The sequence below is a fragment of the Diadema setosum genome, chromosome 6, assembly GCF_964275005.1.
Source record: "Diadema setosum chromosome 6, eeDiaSeto1, whole genome shotgun sequence".
Classification (NCBI taxonomy): Eukaryota; Metazoa; Echinodermata; class Echinoidea; order Diadematoida; family Diadematidae; genus Diadema; species Diadema setosum.
Window position 1 is genome coordinate 1622945 of NC_092690.1, and position 23290 is coordinate 1646234.

General features: G+C 34.9%; 2 protein-coding genes across 2 annotated transcripts in view; both read left to right on the forward strand.

Moving 5' to 3' along the window:
• The window catches only part of LOC140229886 (high affinity cGMP-specific 3',5'-cyclic phosphodiesterase 9A-like), a 44658-nt gene extending 37907 nt beyond the window's left edge, over positions 1–6751 (forward strand). The window contains 5 exon segments of the mRNA XM_072310090.1: positions 1462–1578; positions 2959–3063; positions 4285–4413; positions 5926–6033; positions 6716–6751. Of these exon segments, the coding sequence (XP_072166191.1) occupies positions 1462–1578; positions 2959–3063; positions 4285–4413; positions 5926–6033; positions 6716–6751 (495 nt within the window).
• A 7900-nt stretch (positions 6752–14651) lies between these two features.
• The window catches only part of LOC140229887 (high affinity cGMP-specific 3',5'-cyclic phosphodiesterase 9A-like), a 75440-nt gene continuing 66801 nt past the window's right edge, over positions 14652–23290 (forward strand). Inside the window, exons 1-11 of the mRNA XM_072310091.1 lie at positions 14652–14717; positions 16611–16681; positions 16928–17005; positions 17525–17568; positions 18620–18674; positions 19167–19282; positions 19951–20032; positions 20546–20639; positions 21101–21175; positions 22333–22419; positions 22970–23157. Of these exons, the coding sequence (XP_072166192.1) occupies positions 14652–14717; positions 16611–16681; positions 16928–17005; positions 17525–17568; positions 18620–18674; positions 19167–19282; positions 19951–20032; positions 20546–20639; positions 21101–21175; positions 22333–22419; positions 22970–23157 (956 nt within the window). The remainder of the gene's footprint in view (positions 14718–16610; positions 16682–16927; positions 17006–17524; positions 17569–18619; positions 18675–19166; positions 19283–19950; positions 20033–20545; positions 20640–21100; positions 21176–22332; positions 22420–22969; positions 23158–23290) is intronic.

Here is a 23290-nt window from a genome sequence, read left to right on the forward strand (position 1 = left end):
TATGCTGTATGACCCCTTGTATAGATTTATGCTGTATGACCCCTTGTCTAGATTTATGCTGTACTAGGTGACCCCTTGTCTAGATTTATGTTGTATGACACCTTGTCTAGATTTATGCTGTACTAGGTGACCCCTTGTCTAGATTTATGTTGTATGACACCTTGTCTAGATTTATGCTGTACTAGGTGACCCCTTGTCTAGATTTATGCTGTATGACCCCTTGTCTAGATTTATGATATATGACCCCTTGTCTAGATTTATGCTGTATGACCCCTTGTCTAGATTTATGCTGTATGACCCCTTGTTTAGATTTATGCTGTATGACCCCTTGTCTAGATTTATGCTGTATGACCCCTTGTCTAGATTTATGCTGTATGACCCCTTGTCTAGATTTATGCTGTATGACCCCTTGTCTAGATTTATGCTGTATGACCCCTTGTCTAGATTTATGCTGTATGACCCCTTGTCTAGATTTATGTTGTATGACCCCTTGTCTAGATTTATGTTGTATGACACCTTGTCTAGATTTATGCTGTATGACCCCTTGTCTAGATTTATGATATATGACCCCTTGTCTAGATTTATGCTGTACTAGGTGACCCCTTGTCTAGATTTATGTTGTATGACACCTTGTCTAGATTTATGCTGTATGACACCTTGTCTAGATTTATGCTGTATGACCCCTTGTCTAGATTTATGCTGTACTAGGTGACCCCTTGTCTAGATTTATGTTGTATGACCCCTTGTCTAGATTTATGCTGTATGACCCCTTGTCTAGATTTATGCTAATCTTCCACAAAGATACACTTAATTTAAAGAGTGTCACGTGCTTTTCAGAAGGGCTCAAGATTCATCTTCCACAATGAAATTATGAGGTTTCTTGCATCAGTATTATGGTATAGAAAGAAAATTGCCTGGTTGACGCGACTTGCCGCGACAACGCGTTGCTTTGACTACTCCGAGATCACTTTTTTTTTTTTTGTATCAGACAAGGTTGCAATAAGTGTGTTTTTCTTTCGATGTCAACGGCAAGCTTTATTGATACATTCAAATACATTATACTGAACAATATTAAATCCTTGAAATTCACTGTACATGTTTCAGCCGTTGGTTATCAGGCAATTAGTCTCGTAGACGAATTTACTGTTTGCTATTCGAGTCGATTCAGTTCCATTTAATTCACTACAACGTTGATAACTATATATTATTCATTTCAAATAAGCTAAAAGCGTATAAGGAGTAACAAACCCGCAGAAGAACTCGCACGCACACATACACACACACACACACACGCACACACACACACACACACACAACTAGAAACATCGGAAAGTGGCAGTTGGAAAGAGAAAGAGAAGAAAAGTCCCCGTCTACGTTTGCAGCTCCAAACTATGCACATGATTTGAATACATTACCAAACTGGCCAATCATATCTCTCTCTCCATTTATTTTCTCTCCAAGGGCATCATTATGTTGATCATGGCAACAGACATGGCTCGCCATTCGGACATCTTGGATCAATTCAAGACGCAAGTTGAAGAGGGATTCGACTTCAACAACATGGATCACATCAATTACGTATGTTTGACCCCGACTTTCCCAAGATACATATCTCCCTTTAAGTGCGCCACTGTGTGTGTTTTTGTTGTTGTTCTTGTTGCTGCTAATGCCGTTGTTTCAATAAAACATCCAATATCTGGGATATGTGGTGGAGATGCTTTCCTCTGGATTGGGGCAGGTTGCCATGACGACTGCTCAATGTCTTCCAGATCGGCGAAGATAAGCAGGCTTGTTTATTCCGCCTGATTGACGTAGTGTGCTTTTGCAATCGAGTAAATTTTCTTTGTGAGAGTCTTTAAATACTCTTTGCTGTTGGAAAGCTGTTACCGGTTAGAATATCAGGGACTTAATTGTAGACAGACATGTAAAGAGTCCTTTCGGGTATTTGGCTTCCTTTGTACATAAGTATGTAGGGCCTACTTACTTTTACGTAAGTAATATCCCTGTTCAGGCAAAATGTTTTGAAACAGCATCATGAAGAGCTTCGTAAAATGAAACAGTTTGACACATGTACTTTCATGTATGCATAATACATGCATTAAAACAGAGCAAAATCTCAGTAAAATTTAAAATAGTGATCTTTATTTTTTATAGTGAATTTCCCACTTTCAAGCTTCTGCTGCTTTTATGAATTTTTAAGTTGCCGTTTTGTCTTTATGTTTATTTCAACTTTTCGGTTCAAACTACATGTATAATGTGTGTCCCTGTTTTGAATTAAACGTCCTTAATCACTGGACTTTGGCATGAATTATTTTCATTAGAGTCTTTGTTGATTATTTCCTTGTGATCGTCAAGATACAATATTTGTCATTGTATTTTTTAACCGAGGAATATAGTGTTGGATTTATTTTGTTTCTTTAAGTTTCCGTACAGTTCACAGCATCTATACAACCTAAAGAGCTTTAATAGTTAATGTCTTTTTGATAAAAATTGATTTCAATTGGCCTATCATAGTTCTCTACTTTGTTTCTTTTGTTCTATCGGAAGTATACATTTTATTTCATGGGTATTCAATGTTTTCTTCCAACTTCCAACGTTATGCCTTGGAGCGGCTCAGACGGGATTTACAAGTCAGAAAGTGTCTTGTTGTACCTTCAATTAAAAAAAAAACTGTGCACATGTCAGTAGGCCATCTGGAGATTTTGATTGAAATCGAGTGAACTAAAATCTTGTCAATTTCAGGCCTTTGTGATTAAACCTGCAAAAAAAACAAAGAATTAATAAGTTAATTAAGAATTAATAAGAATTAATAAATTAACAGTGATATATTTGTATGATATTGTTATGCAATTAGTGAGGTATATTTTGAGAAGACTTATTTTGCGGTATCTGATGATGGACTTATTCTAAAGTAAAGATTAAGAATGTTTTCCAATCAAACTCTCTTCTCTGTTTTAGCTCCGCATGGTTCTCATCAAATGTTGTGATATCTCGAACGAGGTGCGGCCATCTGATGTGTCAGAACCATGGGTGGACTGTCTCCTAGAGGAATACTTCATTCAGGTAATAAATAAACGTCATTTGTTAAGAAAAGTGAAAATGCAAACGCTTGAATAACAGGATATAGAAAAATGATTGCACATAAAAAGCCTAAAATGTCATTACTCTTTTTATCACATATATATTACATTATATATAAATTAATATTTATACATATATGAATATATATATATATATATATATATATATATATATATATATACAATCATTACTTACTATCATTTTTCTTCAATCATTTATTATATATATATATATATATATATATCATATGTGTATATATCATATCATATATGATATCATATATGTAAGGTCCAAACATGTTGACATTTCACGTACTGGATCCACGAAGAAAATAATGAAGAAACAAACTGGTAATGCATTTTTTGTCCAGTAAAGCATGAGTTTATTCAACTGAAATTTTCGGCGTCCTACGCCTTCTTCAGGAGTCAAGACTCCTCAAGAAGTTAAACTATCATTTCAACAAAATGATAGCTTTGTCAGTTGTAATTATCTTCAACATTAAGCACAGAATAACGTTAATTTGGTTATTATAGCTATTTCCCATATTCCTCGGAGAATCATGTTAAATATGGATTCGATGTAATAACTGTTGACATTAAGATCACAAATAATTTCAACAATATGCGTCCTTTTATGTGCGTGTGTGTGTGTGTGTGTGTTTGTGTGTTGATATTCATATCTAGCCCCCACCAGCCCTGTTTGTTATGTCCCAAGATCTAGGACTTTTTTTTTTCATTTGTGCTTTATTACTGTGTTATGGCTTATTCTGCTTTTTTTTTTTGTCAAATAAACTCAAGTTTTTTGTGTTTGTCTATAGAGAGACGTCTGAAGTGACGAACAACTAAATAAACAAATAAAAAGATAAATCAGTACAATAGTATAGTAGTAGTAATAATAATAATAATGATGACAATTATATCAAAATGCATATCGAAGAAATTTTGGGTCATTCGTTTTCTACCCATAAGTCAGACCAAATTTTTGACTCCTGCGACGTTTTCATTTGACTTTTATGACTTAACATACTTAATTTTTATTATACCTGATACAATTTATGTTGAGGTTCTTTAGTTATCATCTTGTTATTCTGACTGATACGTCTCCAATTCAATAGGCAGTGTCTTGCTGTACACTATTAATGAAATAGATTGCATAAGTTTACAAAATTACTATTTGTCACTGCTTGTGTTTCGTATGAAACAGAGTGATCGAGAAAAGATGGAAGGTCTGCCCGTGGCAGCCTTCATGGATCGAGACAAGGTGACCAAGCCCACGGCCCAAGTAGGCTTCATCAAGTATGTCCTCATCCCAATGTTCGAGGTGGTCTCCAAGGTGAGAGGAAAGAAAAGATCTCATTAATATACACGATAGTCTTCCCGCGCCTAAGAACACTTTACATATTATAGGTCTTCGCAGATTTAAGAATAGAACAGTGGGGAATATACGCCTCACATGCATCCATACGCAAATGTTATACCATAATTATAAGCATCTATCATAAAGCTCAGTCAGACTAAATTTGAATGTGAATGCGGATGTGAAGGTTTGTTCTGTTTTGTTATGTGTATGTGTTGTTTTTGTTCTTGTTTTTTGGAAGTTCATCCTTTGCTATAAATTGCTACTTTATTAATGACCGGCGGCTCATCCGAGATTTCAGTAAGCTGCATCAGCAGCAATCAATAGAACATAGGAATAAACTATCACAGCCGCGACTACAGATTGTAATAATAAAGATAAAAAGGCAAAATGTTTCACAGCTGCAAGACTTATACGGTAATCGGTGTTTCGTGCTGTGATACCAGTACCAAAATGTCCGTCAAGTGAGAGGCACACCTGTCCAAGTCATGCCTCCGAATCGCGTCATAAGCACTAACATTAGTAAGATTTCAATAATTGCAAAGAGACTTTAAGTTCTGGTTTATTCCCTTCGAACCTCTCTGAAATCCGTCAGATACATCGGACCCGATGTTTGGAACTCTCTTCCTTCTGACATTCGAAGTTTAAAGTCAACGAACTCTTTTAGGAAAGCTGTAATGTTGCAATGTTGCTCTTTAGATATCAGTAATTTCGTTGTCATTGTTAGTGCATAATAAAATATCTCCGCATTTCATCTATTACGTAATCCTGTAACCAACCATGAACTGTAGCTGTTCACCTGGACCTCGATGGAAAAATATTTTGTCATGCCTTACTGATCAGTGATCCAGGTGATCTATCTTTGTATAAACCTTTAGTGAAAGTAGACAGACCTCTCCTTTCCCTTTCTCATTTCTGCTATTATATCTCTACAGAAGTCATCCTTCCCTCCTAGTTTTTATTTTTTGTGTATTATGTACGAGGGCTGCACGCAAATTAAGCCACACTTAATTAAGCTGTAGCCCTATTGTATTACTCATGATTGTATTGCTGATAGGTTTCTGCTGTACACTGTGTAAAGGCAATGAAGAAAAAAAAAACACGTTTTGTTAACTGATATTTATGTAAACATGTATAGCACCAACAGTGTATGTATATGTACATGTTTGTTCATGTACAAGGATAATACAGGAAGTAATAAATCAAATAAAAAAAGAATCACTAATATACGTATACATTATTTTTTGCATCTATTGGGTTACATTTCTTTAATAAATCAAATCAAATCAAACATGAAAATTGGTAATTCTTATTTGTAATTTTCCTGTTTACAAGTATTTTTACTTTGTGTGAAAAAAAAAATATGAACGAGTTGTGTTTTTAATCAAAATGTGTTCATTATGTGCCATAATCATTAGTGAAAATTTAAATAGATATAATGTGAGTGTTGAATGTCAAAATTATGCGGTCATATTGTCATTCCGACAGCTTTTCCCTCAACTGGACGATTCCATGGTTGAACCTCTAAGGAACGCCCTCTATCGCTATGAAGAACAGAAGCTGAAAGAAGACCAAATGAAAGAGAAAATGCGAGAGGTGAGGTCTAAGTCGCTGGAAAACATTTTTGAAATCAATTCTAGTTCAACTTATTTCCGTACTCTTCTACAAAACATGCAACATGATAGCATTGCAGATGATGAATTAACTATATTAGGATGTTTGAGATATCAGATTCTTTTTGTGAGTCATATTTATGTATAAAATAAAGTATAACATGTATATAAATAGTAAAACCTTTAATGGAAATATCAATAAGCCTAAAAATTACTATGAATGAAATTGTTTCTTTGTGCTTTGATTCCCTTCCTCATGATACAGAATCAGTTTTTGTTTTTGTTTTTTTGGTCATAATTTCATTTGCTAACCAATTTTGTTGCTTTATTTGGACCTACAATTTAGAAAAAAAAAATATCCCGTTGAAAAAGATGTTAGTTATTTCGAAGGTTAGTTAATGCAAATCGAATATTTTTTTTTTTTTTTAAGGAAACGAAGCTTTCTGTTTTGTTTTTTTTTTTCGAATTAACAAACCGTTGCGATCATAAGCTTCTTTTCTTTCATTTTTAGATTAATGAACCTTCAAAGTACCAAACCTGGTTTCATATTGGGAATTGGAAACCCTCGGAATAATGAACTTTTGAAATAAACAGTTGAAAATAGGTCCCAAAGAGTACAACATCACTGGCTTTTGTTTGCATGCTTTATTTTGTTTCCAATGCAGAGTGCAAGAATCATGGCAGAGGAAGAAGGCGTGTGAGATACGAGAAGCGGTCATTGTGTTTGTTCTTGGTTTGGTTTTCCCGGCAAGACTTCTTTTGTTGTCCTCACTTTTACATTCTGAGTGATTGTATGGTATATCCATCACCGCAACACTCTGATAAATTAATTATTATACAAGAAAGCAGCAAGAACAAAAAGAATGTCAACTAGAATGACCTCGCAGAAACACTCATGTAAAAAATGATCATGTAAGGAAAGAAAAAATGCTTCTTATTTTTTTTTCAAGGGGATTATATTTTACTGTGGTATCTTAAAATGGTTAATCATGTTCAATTTTCTGATTCCTCATTTAGGGCCTTAGAATTTCATTTTTAAACAGGCATAATATGGTGCCAGGCAATGCTGCTTATCATAATCCTTATCTCACGCAGGCGTGAAGAGATCAAAGAATCACAAGCGACTACTCCAAGATAATTTGTTCCAGTGCCAGTTTTCGATTTTGTTTTACTAAATAGGGTAAGGTAACTTTTTTTTTTCTCAACTATTCTCAATAATTACATTTTTTTTTGAAGAGGAAAGACCTAATACGCCTGTACAATCATCATATACGAAAGACAAGCACATATTTTCTAGAGTGTAAATTCTTAGTAAATCGTAGTGGTTCATACAGACATGCCTCTCAAACGTTGTGCCTAAAATGAACTATGGGATTGCTTATTGCTATTCATCAGAACAAAATATTCAAGAACAAAATATATTGTGCTTTATTCAAAGATGCAGGGTCGCAAGAGCGTATTCTTAATTCGGTATACAATACGATGATTTTTATTGATAGTTTCGGCAGCGAGAAATGCCGCTCTCTGTAGTAATTCACGTTTTGAAGCTGTCGATTCATGTCGATTATTGTCGATGTCTATCGGTTACTGTCGATAATTTATGATGTCTGTCGATTGCGGTCGATTACTTTCGATTATTGTCTATTGCTGTCGATTACTGCTGATTCCTGCCGATTTCTGTTGATTACTGTGGATAGAGGACAGGGACAAAGAAAAACATGTCCTTTTGTACAGACTGCCTCTGCGGGAACTCATCAACCACTTGTGTATGATTTAAAAAGTATAACAGCACTGCCAGAAGGTCAAATTTGCTCCGCGTTGCACTGTTTGAAACGGAAGTGAAAAAGATTATATTGGTTGTAATATATAAAGTAGTATTACGTATCATCATTTCTTCTTTTTTTTTAACTGTGTGTCACATAAATATTTTTTTGTTTCTTAACTGATAAATAACTTACTGCGTGTGTGGCATATCTACGAAACATTATTGTATTATTGTGTAAGCTATGTAGGACACATGAAAGCAATGGTGTGGCCTGATCAAGTCGGCATGGCAAGCGATCGAAAAGCATGAATACGCAGATTTAATTCAGATTTCAGCAGAATGTAAAGCGTGCTACATACAAGGATGTAAATTTATTGAATTTGCTTGAGAGAGAGAAAAAGAGTTTAATTGTATATTTTTGTTACACGATTCCACATTTTGTGGCTTTGGCAGCACGCTTTTTTTTTATCTCGTAATTATATGTCACTGTTTAACGTCAAGCCGTGTACTCATATTCGATAAACATACATTGATGTTGTTTTTGTTTGGATTGTCATCATGTTCAAGTAACCAGTATGTTACAAATTTTTCAAAGTATTCGGGTTTTTTTTCGCTATACATAGCAGGAAGGGACAAAAAGAAGTGTTTTGTATAGCTTGTTACAATGATTCCAATAAAGTTCCTGATAATTCGCGAAATACATTTGATATTGGCTATTTTCCTTTTTTTTTCAATTTATTTCCACTAACGCACTTAACGAACACTGCACGTCAACAGACAGCATCGGCTCTATCATTCTAACAATAAGTTTGTGAAATCAGGTATATGCAGGATGCTAATTACTTGACGGCGAAGGTTGCCAATAGTTAACATCATTTACTTGGTAGAGTCGTTGATATTGTTTATAATATCAATGAATGGTATTTAAAAACTCAGTAGGGCTTTTGATTTATCAAGGTGAAATTTATTCTGTCTTGACATAAATCCTGCGAGGCTTTCCCCTTTATTTTCCTTATGTTCTTTATGTTCTTATTTTCATTTTTCATTTATGATTTTTGTGATTCATCACATTTGCCACAAGGTAAAAAAAAAAAAAAAATCCATTTACACGTCTATCACAGCATTCGCAAAAAAGTGAAAACTGAATCAAACAGAAATGTTTTGATTATCTTGTTAGATAGAATGTTGTCATGCGGTGATTGGCAAGTAACCGGTGTTTCCTACTGGATGTGCGAGTAAATTCTAGTTTCTGTTTTCTGTGCAAAAAATTGTCATGCCTCTTCAATAATAGGTACTGGTCATTTAAAAGAAACGCAATCATACATTTGTTCAACAACTTCCATCAGAGCAAAGCTGACGTTTTCTCCACAAATTTGCTCATTACATGTCCAGTGTAAAATGCATACATATAGGTTTGAATATGCATTAATTTGAAAAACAAAAACAGAATGTTTTCCCAAAGCATGGCTACGTTACTCTGTCAGAATAATGTGTCACACAGGGTGTTTACGCTGCGGCACATAAACTAACAGTGAAAAATACTGGTGAATTGAAAAGAGGAAAAGTATATAAAGATCAAAGAAGGCACAAAAACAAGATCAAAAAGCCCCAAGATAAGGAAACAAAACAAAAGATGTCTGTGACAATGCAGTATTAAAGTTTGAGCTTGGGGAATACCCGCATAAGGTTCTTGGAACTGGTAAATTGGTGTTTGATAACAGAAATTACTACTAGGATTAGTTCGTGAGTTAAACAGCCCTCTGCTGCCTTTAATTCACAATCTATTCTTGAGCGATCTGTCATCATCCCTGTGAACTTAACTTTTATTTTCCAATTTTCTATTCCAAAGGCATGTTCTGCATTGGTTTTCCCTTTATATCTTGACTATCTTTGCATGTTTTTACACGAAATATGTAACGAAGATATATATAAATGTTATATTTAAACTCAATTCTTTTTACAAGTCTTGTTTAACTGAAGAACGTGCTAGTCTTAATGGAATGTTAATCTCTATTCTCAAATCCGAATCATTTGTTGCATAGAATCAAACTAAGTGCTTTGTTTGGTGCTGTTACAAAATTCCTGTAATATGTATACGGGCAGACTGGAGGTTCTAGTAGTTGTGTTTTATTGTATAACATTAAGTGAATTTTGATTATTTGCACGCGTGACTCGAATTACGGAGTAATAAAGTTTGAGTAACAAAATGTCTGTCTTGCTTGTGCATTGTGCATGCGTTGGTTAATATGAATTGGACTTTGATTTGCTATGGCAGACTGATCGTTTTTATTGATCTGTGTTATTTGTATCATGACAATGGACTCGAAACGCTGATCCCAGTCGTCGCAAGTTCGTGGCCCTATCCAATTAACCATATCAGCCCCTCTAATTGTGACGCATTGACTATAAGTAGTACTTTACATCTTGCCCTTGCTGAGCTCGTTATGCACTCTGAAGCACTATTATGAACGACAGTTATCAAGACAGAATATTTTACTTTTTTCTTTAACTTCTACAACTTGTTTTTAAGGATGTTCGCGCAATTGGAAGACGAATGTGTATAACATGGGAATAGGTTTTTAAAGTTTATTTTTATAGTTTTAATGAGACTGTTTTGGTTGTTTTCATTGCAGTTTTTCTTTAGGGGTTATAATTTTACAGCCCTCTTCTGTTAAAAATAAGAACAAGTGTAACATCACAGATGTTTTAAAGGATGATAATCTTAATAAAAGTTAATAATCTTTCCGACTCTCAAGGACGAGCGGTTATCCCCTTACCGCCATCATGTTCATCAGAAGTCTTTTCCTCACACTACACTTCGAATACCACCAGACTTCAGGAAAAATTGATTCCGACAAACCGGTGTCCATTTGTTAGATACCGATAAAGTAAGAGTTCTGAATTAAATTTCAACTATAAACAGTATAATCGGAAAGCAGGATGAAAATAAACATTATAAGGATTTTTATTATTTATTATGGGGAATACAAATGATGGAGTACAACTTATTTCTTTTCACAGTAAATCATTGTTTCCATAAATGCATTTCCCATCCCCCACATAACGATGCGAAAGAGAAAATGAGATTCCCTGTGTGTTTTGTATGTTTGTAGAGTTAGCAAGCAGAAACTTTTGCATGCATGCTGACTTTTACGATATGACCGGAAAAGACGTTCGAGTGCATTTTGTTTGTCTGTTGGCTTTGGTATGTGTGCGTGTGGCAGTGTTTATGTGTGCTAATGGCATATCAGTCCAAGAACGTGGATACAAAAAAGTTAATACTCGTAAATAATTTAAAACAATAGAATATATAACGTGGTTTGTTCGCAAAAACCGATAAGTCCACATTTGCCAAAAGGAGATATTTGCGATCAAAGGTCAAGAAAAGTAAAGAGAATAATAAGAAAATTTTTGCTTCTTTTGACCATAACTTCAAAAGTGAACCTTTATATGTAGTGACCAATATATCATTTAAAAGGTTTTATTTTGTACTTTATGACAGAGACCGTACTTCAAAATCTTCAAAAACTGACTTATCGGTTTTTGCAAACAAACTCTTCATATATACATATATATATATATATATATATATATATAGAGAGAGAGAGAGAGAGAGAGAGAGAGAGAGAGGGCCTATTTAGAATAGTGTTGATGAAAAAGCCGGATTTGTCCGTTGAAGCCAAATTAGCAGATAAGATCAAGTTCTGTATGCAGTGTCATTTTGAAGTCATTTTTTTTTCACAACAATTAGAAGAGGAAAAGAAAAGATGCTTCTTTACATTGCCTAAACTATACAGTTTGTGATAACAGTTTTCAGCAGAATATTGCAAAATCGGACCATATTATACAATGCTTATATAGTCCAAGAGCATTAGGTCAAAATACAAAAAGTAAATATCTATCGAATAAAATATATGTTTTTAAGGATGAAGAACTCAATAATACACATAAGACATGTTGACCCACGCAAGTACAGTAATCCAAGATGGAGTCCAAAATGGCAGCCATTTCCTGAAATTCTGATAACCTTTCAACTAGGCAACCCAATACAAATGTAAGTGTCTATGTTTTGAAACATGAAGAACTCAATAAAATACATATTTAGAAAAGTTGACGCATGCAAGTACCGATCAAACCACACGAACTCTTCATAAAATTCAAAATGGCGTGCAAAATGGCCGGCAGTAACAATTTTATCTCACAATTATGTAAATTAATGTCAGTATAGTTTATAAGAAACTTTTTTTATTATTTTCTTGTGTGTAAAGTATACAAATAAAAACATTTGGATGTTGAAATTAAGGAGTGTGTCCTAGTTGCTAAACAGAGAGCCTACTAGAATATACAATATTTTTTTTTTTTTACCACATGGTCCATTTTCGTCATCTCAAGCACAAGGGATAAAAAATTAGTGCTAGCCTTCTTTATTATCAACACATTTGATGTCTACCATGAGGTGAATTCCATTTGAAACTGTCAGTTATCACTTAGGAAGTAAAAACAATTCTTTTTGGCGTCTGTGCTACATACATGTTCAAACTTAGTGTCTACATGTGCCACTAAATAATGTCTAATTTATCCCATGACAGTGAACTTCTTTGGTGCAGTATATTGCTCCACCTAAAATCACAGTGTCTTAATTATCTTTTAAATTCATTCCATGTAGATTCGGTAAAATTATATAATTATAGTCTCAGTATCCCCAACCCCTCCAACACGAGGGAGTTTTTATGCTTGAATTGAAATGAAAATAATCATACCCTTTACACATATTTCATGGAATATTTGGGAATTGTTAAACAAAGGGGTATTTAATTTAAGTCGGGGAAGTGAGCGGTGGAATGGTTGGGAATGGCAAATCACCCTCCAATATGAGGAAACTAACTTTTGCATTTTGTATGTGAAAGATCTGGTACAAAATTTTTAATGACATATTCGGAAATTTGTCAATCTCAAAAGTGTACAAAGTCTATGGAAAGGGGCAGAGCGAGGGACGTTTAGCATTTTTATGATTGCAATTCAATGACAAAGTTCATACACTTAAGGTTGAATATTTGGAATATAATGATTGTACAGGCCATCCCCCCCCCCCCGTACAACCCAACCTATACCCATGTTTTGCACATTTTAAGGGAAAGATTCCCCTGGACCTTCTTAGTTGTTGAATCTTGAACATTACGTTGAATTTCTTTGTCCCTTGAAACAGGCTAAAAACAGCAATAATAGAATGGCGGCCATTTTGGATAACCACTGGTTTTCGCGAAGAACTCGAGTGTTTTTTGTTGTTGTTTTTTGTACTTACGTGCTTCATGATCTCTGAATAAGTATTTCATTGGATTTCTTATGTCTCAAAATATATAAACTGTATTTGTGACCCTGCACCTCAAAACAAACAAAAAGTCGCCAGACATGATTTTTTTAGTTAAGACCATATTCTGAAAGAGCAGACTTTAAGCTTTAAAATGATGTATAACTCAAATCAAATGGACTCTCCTAACCTATCTAAATATTGGAAAGAAAGCACAAACTCAGGAAAAGTGTGAACTGAGAAAAGAGTCTCTGAAGTAGTGTCTATTCAAGTGCTTACTCTTTACCAAACCGTGCTGGCTGTGCGATGAATGGGACAAAAAACAGGAAGTAAACCACCAAAGTAACAACAATGAAGGGATTATCAGATTAAACTGAAATTAAGCATGCCTCATTAACACTTTCTGTTGATAATTAATGCCAACTTTCAAAGCAATAGCACTATCCTTTCAAAAGTTATTAGAGTTGAAAGTGAAGAGTGTGGACAAGGTTTTTCAGAAATGAAAAAGGGATTCTAAAGACACACCTAATCACACTATTCTACTAAAAATGTTCGAGATAAACTGCGAAAAAAACACACTTTCCTGCCTCTTTTATGATACCAAATTTTAGCATAATGTAAAAGAAGACCCGCTCTTTCAGAAAATATGAAAAAGTCAAGTTCGGCTAGGTTGACCCATTTCACTTATTTGCAGTCCTCACGCAAAATCAGTGTGTGCGACTTTATGTTCGTTTTGAGGTGCACGGTCACATTTAGACTTTTAAGCGCGTATCGCGGTTACGTATTAGCAGGGTTATGAGAAAAACAGGAACTGGCAGCCATTTTGGACACAATTGGGGATTTCTGAAAGTGCCTATAAGTGCTTTATATGTATTTCAAAATCTCTGAATAAGTATTATAATTATTATTTGGTTCCGTGTAACCCAAAGGAATATTTCGACATTCCAAGTGTGTACAGGTGAAATTACATTTTGGACGCCATCTTGGATTATGACACTTGCGTGCATCAACAATTCTGAATATGTATTTCATTGAGTTCTTCATGCTTCAAAAAAATATATTTAGACATTTAAATTTTGTTTTGGGGTTATCTTGTTGAAAAGTTATAAGAATTTCAAAAAAAAATGGCCGCACTGTTCGGTAGACCTACCGTGTGTGAGAGTAACGCGACATGCTCATTAGTAAACATACTTTGCCGTGTGGTATCATGAAGTTGTTTTCAGAAAGTGGCTTCGCTGAAAATCTTCCATGGCTTCCATGACGCAGATGTTTCCATGGCAACTCGCATCTGACGGTGATAAGAGGTCCAGTAAACAACCAGCACCAGTATTTTCCAGCTACACGGCTGAAAACAACTAGCTCTGGAATTTTGAATCAGAGTCAGTTTTTGAGAATAAAACATCGCGCTCATAGAACAAGTTTGCTTTTAAAAGGCATCCAGATCAGTTGCGGAGATAAACCGGAAAGGCTGATCAGGCTGATAAACCGGAAAGGAGTCTCATTTTGCTTTGTTAACTCTCCACGCAAGATGGGAAATGGTGCTCTTAAAAGATCTCGGACCGTCTATCTTGAAGTCGATGGATCAGTCGTAAAGGTAAATAATATGTCTGCAATTCTCTCAGAGCAAAACATTGTACTAAAAAAACTTTTTTTTTAAAGTATTGCATTGTCATATCCTTGCATGTCAGCATTGTCCCCGGTTTCTCAACGCTGCAGTGAGACGAAACACTCTTGAATTTGTGACACTGCACCTCAAAACAAACAAAAAGTCGCCAGACATGAATTTTCAGTTAAGACCATATTCTGAAAGAGCAGACTTTAAGCTTTAAAATGATGTATAATTCAAATCAAATGGACTCTCCTAACCTATCTAAATATTGGAAACAGAGCACAAACTCAGGAAAAGTGTGAACTGAGAAAAGATGCTCTGAAGTACAGTGTCTATTCAAGCGCTTAATCTTTACCAAACCGTGCTGGCTGTGCGATGAATGGGACAAAAAACAGGAAGTAAACCACCAGAGTAACAACAATGAAGGGATTATTAGATTAAACTGAAATTAAGCATGCCTCATCAACACAACCTGTCCATAATCAATGCCAACTTTCAAAGCAGTAGCACTATCCTTTCAAAAGTTATTAGAGTTGAAAATGAAGAGTGTGGCAAGGTTTTTCAGAAATGAAAAAGGGATTCTAAAGACACACCTAATCACACTATTCTACCAAAAATGTTCGAGATAAACTGCTAAAAAAAACCACACTTTCCTGCCCGTTTTATGATACCAAATTTTAGCATAATGTAAAAGAAGACCCGCTCTTTCAGAAAATATGAAAAAGTTAAGTTCGGCTAGGTTGACCCATTTCACTTATTTTCAGTCCTCACACAAAATCAGTGTGTGCGACTTTATGTTCGTTTTGAGGTGCACGGTCACAATTATGTTTCGTAAAGTCTAGTGTGTTGCTGAAAGTTCATTGTAGCTCCATCAATTTTGAGTTTTCCTGTAGTATATTCTAATTTATCTCAATAATATTACTCAAAGGTTAATTCATATTTATTGTCTTTTGGGAGATCATTGAAATACCAAAAGAAAAAAAAAATGCCTGAGAGAAGTTTACATTCTACAAAAACTCGTGAAACGTTTCCACATAAGCTGCGATGATCAAGTTTTAACAGGGGACCTTGAAATTGATTGACGAGTAATTGAGAAATACTTGTGAATTGGAAATGATAGCGCAGATCCGTTAAAGTTACTGAAGTCTTAACATAATACTTGTCATGAGATGTTATACATAAAGTTCACCGTAATAATAAATATCAAATATCAAATGAAATATCAAATAATGTCAGTTCAGAGTTATTCTTTTTTTCGAATTTCCATGTTAAGTACTTTGTCAACGATATAATCATCAGATATGTTTCATGATGTCAATATGTTCAATCCCTCATAATTAGCTTCCTGCTTATTTTCTCTTAAGCAGTATATTTTGTAATGTTCCTGTTGCCTGTGTATAAACTTTGTTCATGGTAACAGAGAAAGGAAACAAACAGCTTGCTTAAGCAAATACAAAGTAATGGAATGCATCAAACACGGGAAAAAATGATAGTAAGGGTTTCGAACAATAAAGGACATTGAAAGGTGTAAGCATGGAGCTACTAACAGTAGCTCCATGGTGTAAGCTTACAAGAGAATATCACGAATGATTTTATACGTGTGTTATAATATCCTGAACGAGATTTATTCCTGTTCTTTTTTTCTCATGAATTTACAGCGAACGTTATTGTAGTTATTGAACTACAATACCATGCTCTACCAACAAACGCTAGAGAGTGATACAAGATGTCGAGTGACACTATGAAACCATAGACTGTCTTTCAAACTGCATAATGGAAAACCTTTGTTTTATTTTTCTCCTTTTCAACTTGAACTTTTTCGCTGCCTTTTCCCCTCCTATGCTATATCACATCTCCTTTGTTCATTCTTTTGATCAGGTGGTGTTCAGTCCACACTGTGGGTCACGTGATATCCATGACCTCTTGACCGCAGCAGTTGGTGTCAGCAGGTAAAATGAATCCCATATTAAATGTTTCAGACATGAATGAGCTAAATAGTATTATGGATACGAAACCTATGACACGCCACTACACGCACTCGTCAATCAACTGTGACTTAATAACTCTCCAGCCGTGCGTACATATGTTTTTTTCTTCTCTTGTTTAATCATTTCGGTAATTGTAGTGAACTATAAGCATGACCTTGGCGACAATATTAGAAGTTATTAGAGTTATATGGATTCTTTTTGTCTCAGATGGTCTGATATCGTCCTCAAGAATCAACAGGGTGCCCTCGTATCCATCGCGCCAACTATGCCAAGCAATACACGAAGGTATGTTTCACGAAATAATTGAGAAATGCAGGACATTATTTATGCACACTTTACTTCATGCATATGAAATTGATGAATTCATGACACTTGACATTTGTATTTACCGACACCGTATTTCCTGCCACAGCCATGAGCGTTGCATTCCATATTCATTAGATGCTTCGTTCCTTATCGTTTTATTCAGTGAAAGTCGATAGAACATGACGATGAAATTCAATCATGGAATGTGCTGCAAATGTAAAATTCAAGATTCAGGCGGAAAAAGTAACAGAGCACCCTCCTTCAATTCTTTACTGAATTCATTTCATTATCTACAAAGCACAGTAGAAACAGAATTTACCCCCCCCCCCAAACAAAAAAAAAAAAAACGATTGAGACACTTTTTTCAAATAATTTGATAACCTACGGAGTCTTGGTTTTCTTTAGCACCTTGATATTGATGTGTGCAACAGGGAAGATCAGATCACAGCATGTTTATAAAGAACTTTTTGGTTTCCTGTACATCATTTCCCATTTCAGGACGCCTTACAAGGTTGTCGTCACTCAAGTTAGATCAGGAGAAGGTAAGACAGATAGAATTATTATCAAATGCATTCCTGGAAAAGTGATTCAATATAGAGAAACATAATTATTGGACATTTTGCAGTTTTGTATTTTGCTCACTAGATAGACAAACTTTTCAAAGAAAGAGTGTACATTTGGTGTAAATACTTTGTTTGAAGTGAGTTCAGTTGTAAATGTCTTACCTCAGATGATAAGCGGTTCTCCAGCCGCTAATAATGTATACTTTTAGAATTATTGGGCAGGTATAAATATTATACTGACTGATTTTGATTGATTCATTAATATCAATATTATGTCCAAATGTTTGTTTGTTTTTTTCAACAAGATGGGCTAAATCAGTTTTTTTTTTTCTTTTTGTATTTCAGAATTGTTAGGTTCGTAATGGTGACGTCCCTGGTACATGCTGTTAATTTTATATCTACGTTTAAGCAGAGTATGAGTAGATTTAGTAAATTTTGGATGGTATTCAGTTACTTATTTCATTTTTCAATGATCCACGTTTTACAAGCCCCGGTTTTCAGTGGACCAAAGTTTACCATATTTACTTTTCTATTATCCTTGCAAACTTTTCATAGATGTTGATATAATCAACGATCCACACATTATTATGTTTGGGGTTGAAAAATTAGTAAAAGTAAAAACCGATTTGTGTAAGGTACGTTATATATTTTGCGTCACTTTTGTGTTAGATGGAAAAAATTGAAAACGAATTGAAATTTACGAAGCATTTTGAGCTTTGAACTCATCTCTCAAATGCAAAATACCTCCTGCTTGCCTTGAAGCGAAGCGAAGTTGATAAAATCATGCTACACTAAATGTGTTTGTTATTTGTATAAAGAATCCGTGATAACATTCAATTACCCTAATCAATGCCCAGTATTCGAAAATCAGTCTGACAAAATGACCAAATTACCACTGTTAGAATTATAGTACTGCGATGTTCCTGTCACGTTTGTAGAAAATGCAATGAACCCCATTTGGTAGCTTGTGTTTTTAAAGAGTTGCTTAGTTTTTGTAATCTCTCGATCTGTGTTTTATACATGTACATAGTGCGAGATGAGGTGCTTCAAGGAGTACTGAGCCATGTGTCCGAAAAAGTTACCAGGTTAGTAAGTCCGAAAACATCCGTCGTAATTCTTTTACTCATGTACAAGCGTGAATCATTCAAAATAAGAACAAAATAATAATATCATAGATTCCTTCTCTTTCTTTCTTTTTTTGAAAACAAGCATATATGTTCCACAAAAAAAAAATGCTTTACCATACGATTTTTTAGTGTCTAAGAAGTTACGTCACAGCATGTAAACAATGATTATGCCATTAGCCACGTAATTTTGGCTGAATAAATGAATTAATGAATTGGCTAGTAAGCGCATATTTACAACAGTGCACAATGGTATTGCACCCTGCGGACTGATTATGTTTTACCTCAGTCCATTTGAAATAACAGCTCGTAGGTTTTCACCGAAAAAAAAAATCACCCCGTGTCATTATAAAATCTATTGCATCTTTTAATATTCACATGGACTGATGTGATTCTGACTTAAGAGGAAATAAGTTTTCTTTTTTTTTTCTCTCTCTCTCTCTTCATTCCCAGGGCCTTCCGCATTTTCGAGATGAAAGACGAAATGCTTAGTCGGTTGACCGCAATGCAGAAGAAAATCGAAAGTAGGAATATAATAATGTGCTTTTTGCTAATGCCAATGTTTGCGTGTATGTATATGTCTTTGTGCTGTGTTGCTGTTTTTATATTCTTTATATGAATTTCATTCAATATCAGGTCGATGTGAACAACGAAATTAATGGAATGATGAAAGAAATGTTTCCTTTAATGAAAGCTATTTGATGTTAATCCTTTCAAAAGTTGTGAAAAAAGAGCCTTCAGACCAGAGTTGTGAAAAAGATAAGCTATACTTCTACAATTAACCCAAGAAAGCATACCATGTTTAATGATATCATCTTTAAGATAATCATAAGATCTGGGAAATTTGTTAATGTATCTTGACAATTTGACAATAAGAAACAAAAAGGTCTTTGTGCATGGTGTGTGATGACAGGAAGAAAGATGGCATGCAGAAAGACTCTTTCTTCTCGATTTACTAAACTACCACAGGACTTGCTTCTTTTGAATAGAATCATGGCAGTTGGAATAAGATACTACAATATTTGCTTGATATCTATCGCTGCGTTATGTGTGCCTCCACAGTTGGAATAGAATACGTTTACTTGATATTTGTTCCTACGTCTCTATCTGCAGGTAGGTAATTATTTGACTGTATGTAAGGCGTTTACTTTGTATTGTATCTAGTGTTAGAATACCGATTTTTGTTCGAATCATAAGATCTAATTTTATCTTATATATTTTCTAACTTCCGTTTTAGTGGACCGGAAGAAGGCGATTGAAATAGAAAAATGCAAGATGGATATCAGAGAAATCAAGGATGAACTCATAGCAGCCAAAAAGTAAGTAATAAGAACATGATTTTGCCATCTTTTTTCAAAGATACCATTGTCAGTACATGATAATCGTGTACCGACATAACGAGACGGATACAATGCGGAGTCTTATTTTCTGTTATTTCAAATACGTGTCAGCCATGTTTAAATGTTTTTAACGTGAATTTTCGATTTTCCTGTCATTTGCCTTGGAACAGTTACTGTTGTGTTGGTATGCGTAACGAAGGGGGAAAAAAAATCTAACTTCAGGTGTAATCGAATTTACTGAACTTCGTATGAAGATGTTGACTTGTTCGGACCAACTCCAGCACTTGTCTTTATGGAATGGCTGTGAATTGTGCAATAATCACGGAGTTAACAGTGTAATAGCCTGAAGAAAGTACAAAGTTCACAAAGCAGTTGAGGATGAAGTACTGCCATATCTTTGCGTCACAAAGTGTCTTTTAATAACATATATTCAAATAATACAACATTATATATTTGTCTTTACATATCTTCGTTTCATCATCTATCATATAGACATCACGCCAACTTCTGCAAATGCACCATTCCACCTGCGATGGGAACCGAGACACGTATTGTTCCGAAGCGGGACTTCCCCAAATATCCCAAGGTAAGACTACATGGAACCATAAAAATAATAATAAGCTGAGGGAAACACAAAATAGACAGTTTACTGAATGGTGATTTCGATTTGAATGCATGCAGTCACGCATAGATTTGAGGAAGACAAACAAAGTAAGAAATAAATTCTCCAGGTTTTCAACAAATATTTACGGATGACACTTACATAAGAAAAAAGAAATAGGAAACGCAAAGACATAGAACGTTCGTATGCTCAAATCGACGAATATAGCTATGTCTATTGTCATAACATCCAGCTATATATTTAGGTATGGAAGAAGAAGAGCTGTTAATGAGCAATACGTACTTTTTGAAGTTATAAGTGAAATCAGAATAGTAGACGAACATCTATATAATAGCTCTAATAATACATATTCATTTACTTTCAGTAACTCACTATTTCTGCGTTGTTACAGTTGTTGCTGTTTGTTTGTTGTTGTTTTTGTGCAGTATATTCTGTCCTACGAGACAAAGGAATACCTAAAGAAACCAACCTTCGACATCTGGCACTGGGAGTCGAATGAGGTATGAATGGTCAATATACTTGGTCTAACAATACACCGAAACGAAATTTGATACTCTCAAAACAATGTTTATGCCATTGTTGCTTTTTTTTTCCTCATCCTCATTTTTTTATTATTGGCTTTCTGTACATACCTTTCAATCCTGTAACCCTCCAGTGCACTATCGTTAATGATTTTCCGAATTTCTTTCTTGGTCAATCGTTATCCTATGTTAGGTGATAGACCCCTCTGCGTATTCTTGATTCTAAGAATACAAAGCTTGGATGTTCGAAGTGAATGTAAATTCACCGTCTGCTTATTTTACAAAATATATAAATCCCTGACATCCCTTATAAGCAATGTTAACCAGATAAGACATGAGTTAAAATCATTGGATACCTATATCACAAAAAAGAAAAAAAATAATAATAAATAAATATCCCTAGTCATCGTAGACTTTGTTAAAGTTGCTGCAGAAAATTAATTCTAATTCGCGCATGGTACACTTCTTTTTTCATGCAATTCAAATCCTGCCATAATTCACTTTCCTTATTTTCTTCTGTACCCAATTTGAACATTTACGACATTCATCTGACAACCACTTTCAAATGTCAATGCATCCACAGAAATGGTGAAAATTGTCATATTCGTGATGAGCCACTTTTTTTCGTTTTTTTTTTTTTCAGCATAGGAGTGCAAATCTATACCGTCTTGGTTGTCTTTATAAAGTGGCGGATACAAAGGGGCGCATCGGGCGCGTGCGCCCTCTCTATCTGTTGTTAAAACAAAAGAAATAACAAAGAAAAAGATGAGATGAAAATTGGAAGGAGCACCAGAAATATTGTTAGCGCCTCCCCTCCGCCTTTTACGGAATTCCTGGATCCGCTCCTGTTATAAGTGTTTTTTCTTTGTTTCTTTTCTTCGTTCTTACTCTTTTTAGGGTAGTCAAAAACACTGCACTAGGGAGTGTCACAGTAATTATACATATGATCTATATCATATGCCCTATGGGCTTATTTCTCTCCCATGCATTGGCTACGCCATGTACGATGTAATACGCATTTCTCACATACTTGTACTTGTACTTGCACTTTTTTTCTATCCAATGATTTATTGTATGTACTTATTTTAATGTTGGTAATGCTACGAACTATTGTTGGCGTTGTTCTTGTTGTGTAGATGTTGTGCCTCCTGGAACACATGTATCATGAGCTGGGTCTCGTCTCAGAATTCAACATGAATCCAATCGTACTCCGCCGCTTTCTGGTTTGTCACGTTTAACTCTGAATGCATGTCACTTTTAAATTTCCGCGACATCACTGCCATGACTACTCTCTTTGCGATATGTAACTGTACGCATAAGTGTGTTCCCTTATATATGTATAGGATGCATATATACATTTGTTTGTTTTTTCTTATATCCCACAACTTCATTGTGGTACGGTAATAGAAGTCACATTATGTAACTGTTTTTACGTACATAGAATATTCTTTTTTTTTTTTCAATTTGCCACTGACGTTGCATAATCATGCATAACGTACTGTATTAAATGTTGTACTGTCGTACCTTTTAATATTTTATTGGAAATGAATTCAATGAAATTATCTGGGCATATAACTCCTGATGCCATTGGTGTGGTTTTAAACCCCAAAGAGATTTTTTTCTTCTATTCAGGATAGCTAAAACGAAGAAAGAACGGATTGCTACAGCAACAGTTAAATCATCTCTGCTATCTAGCTTGTTGATAAAACTTCTTTGATTTTAACTTATCATTTTGTTGACATCGCGATCTCGAATGTTCTGTTTTGACATCAGTGCTGTGTTCAGGAGAACTACCGGAACAACCCGTTCCACAACTTCCGACATTGTTTCTGCGTGACCCAGATGATGTACGGCATGATCTACCTGTGTGACCTCAAGTCAAAGTTCAGCCTGGCTGACCTTGGCATCTTACTCACGGCAGCCGTTTGTCATGACCTAGACCATCCAGGCTTCAACAATGCGTACGTTGATGTGGAATATAATATATATGAATATATGAATATGTGGATATATGTCTCTGTGTGTAAATGTGTGTCTATACGTGTCTGTCTGCCTGCTATTTTTTTTACTGATATGTATCTCTCTCTGTGTATA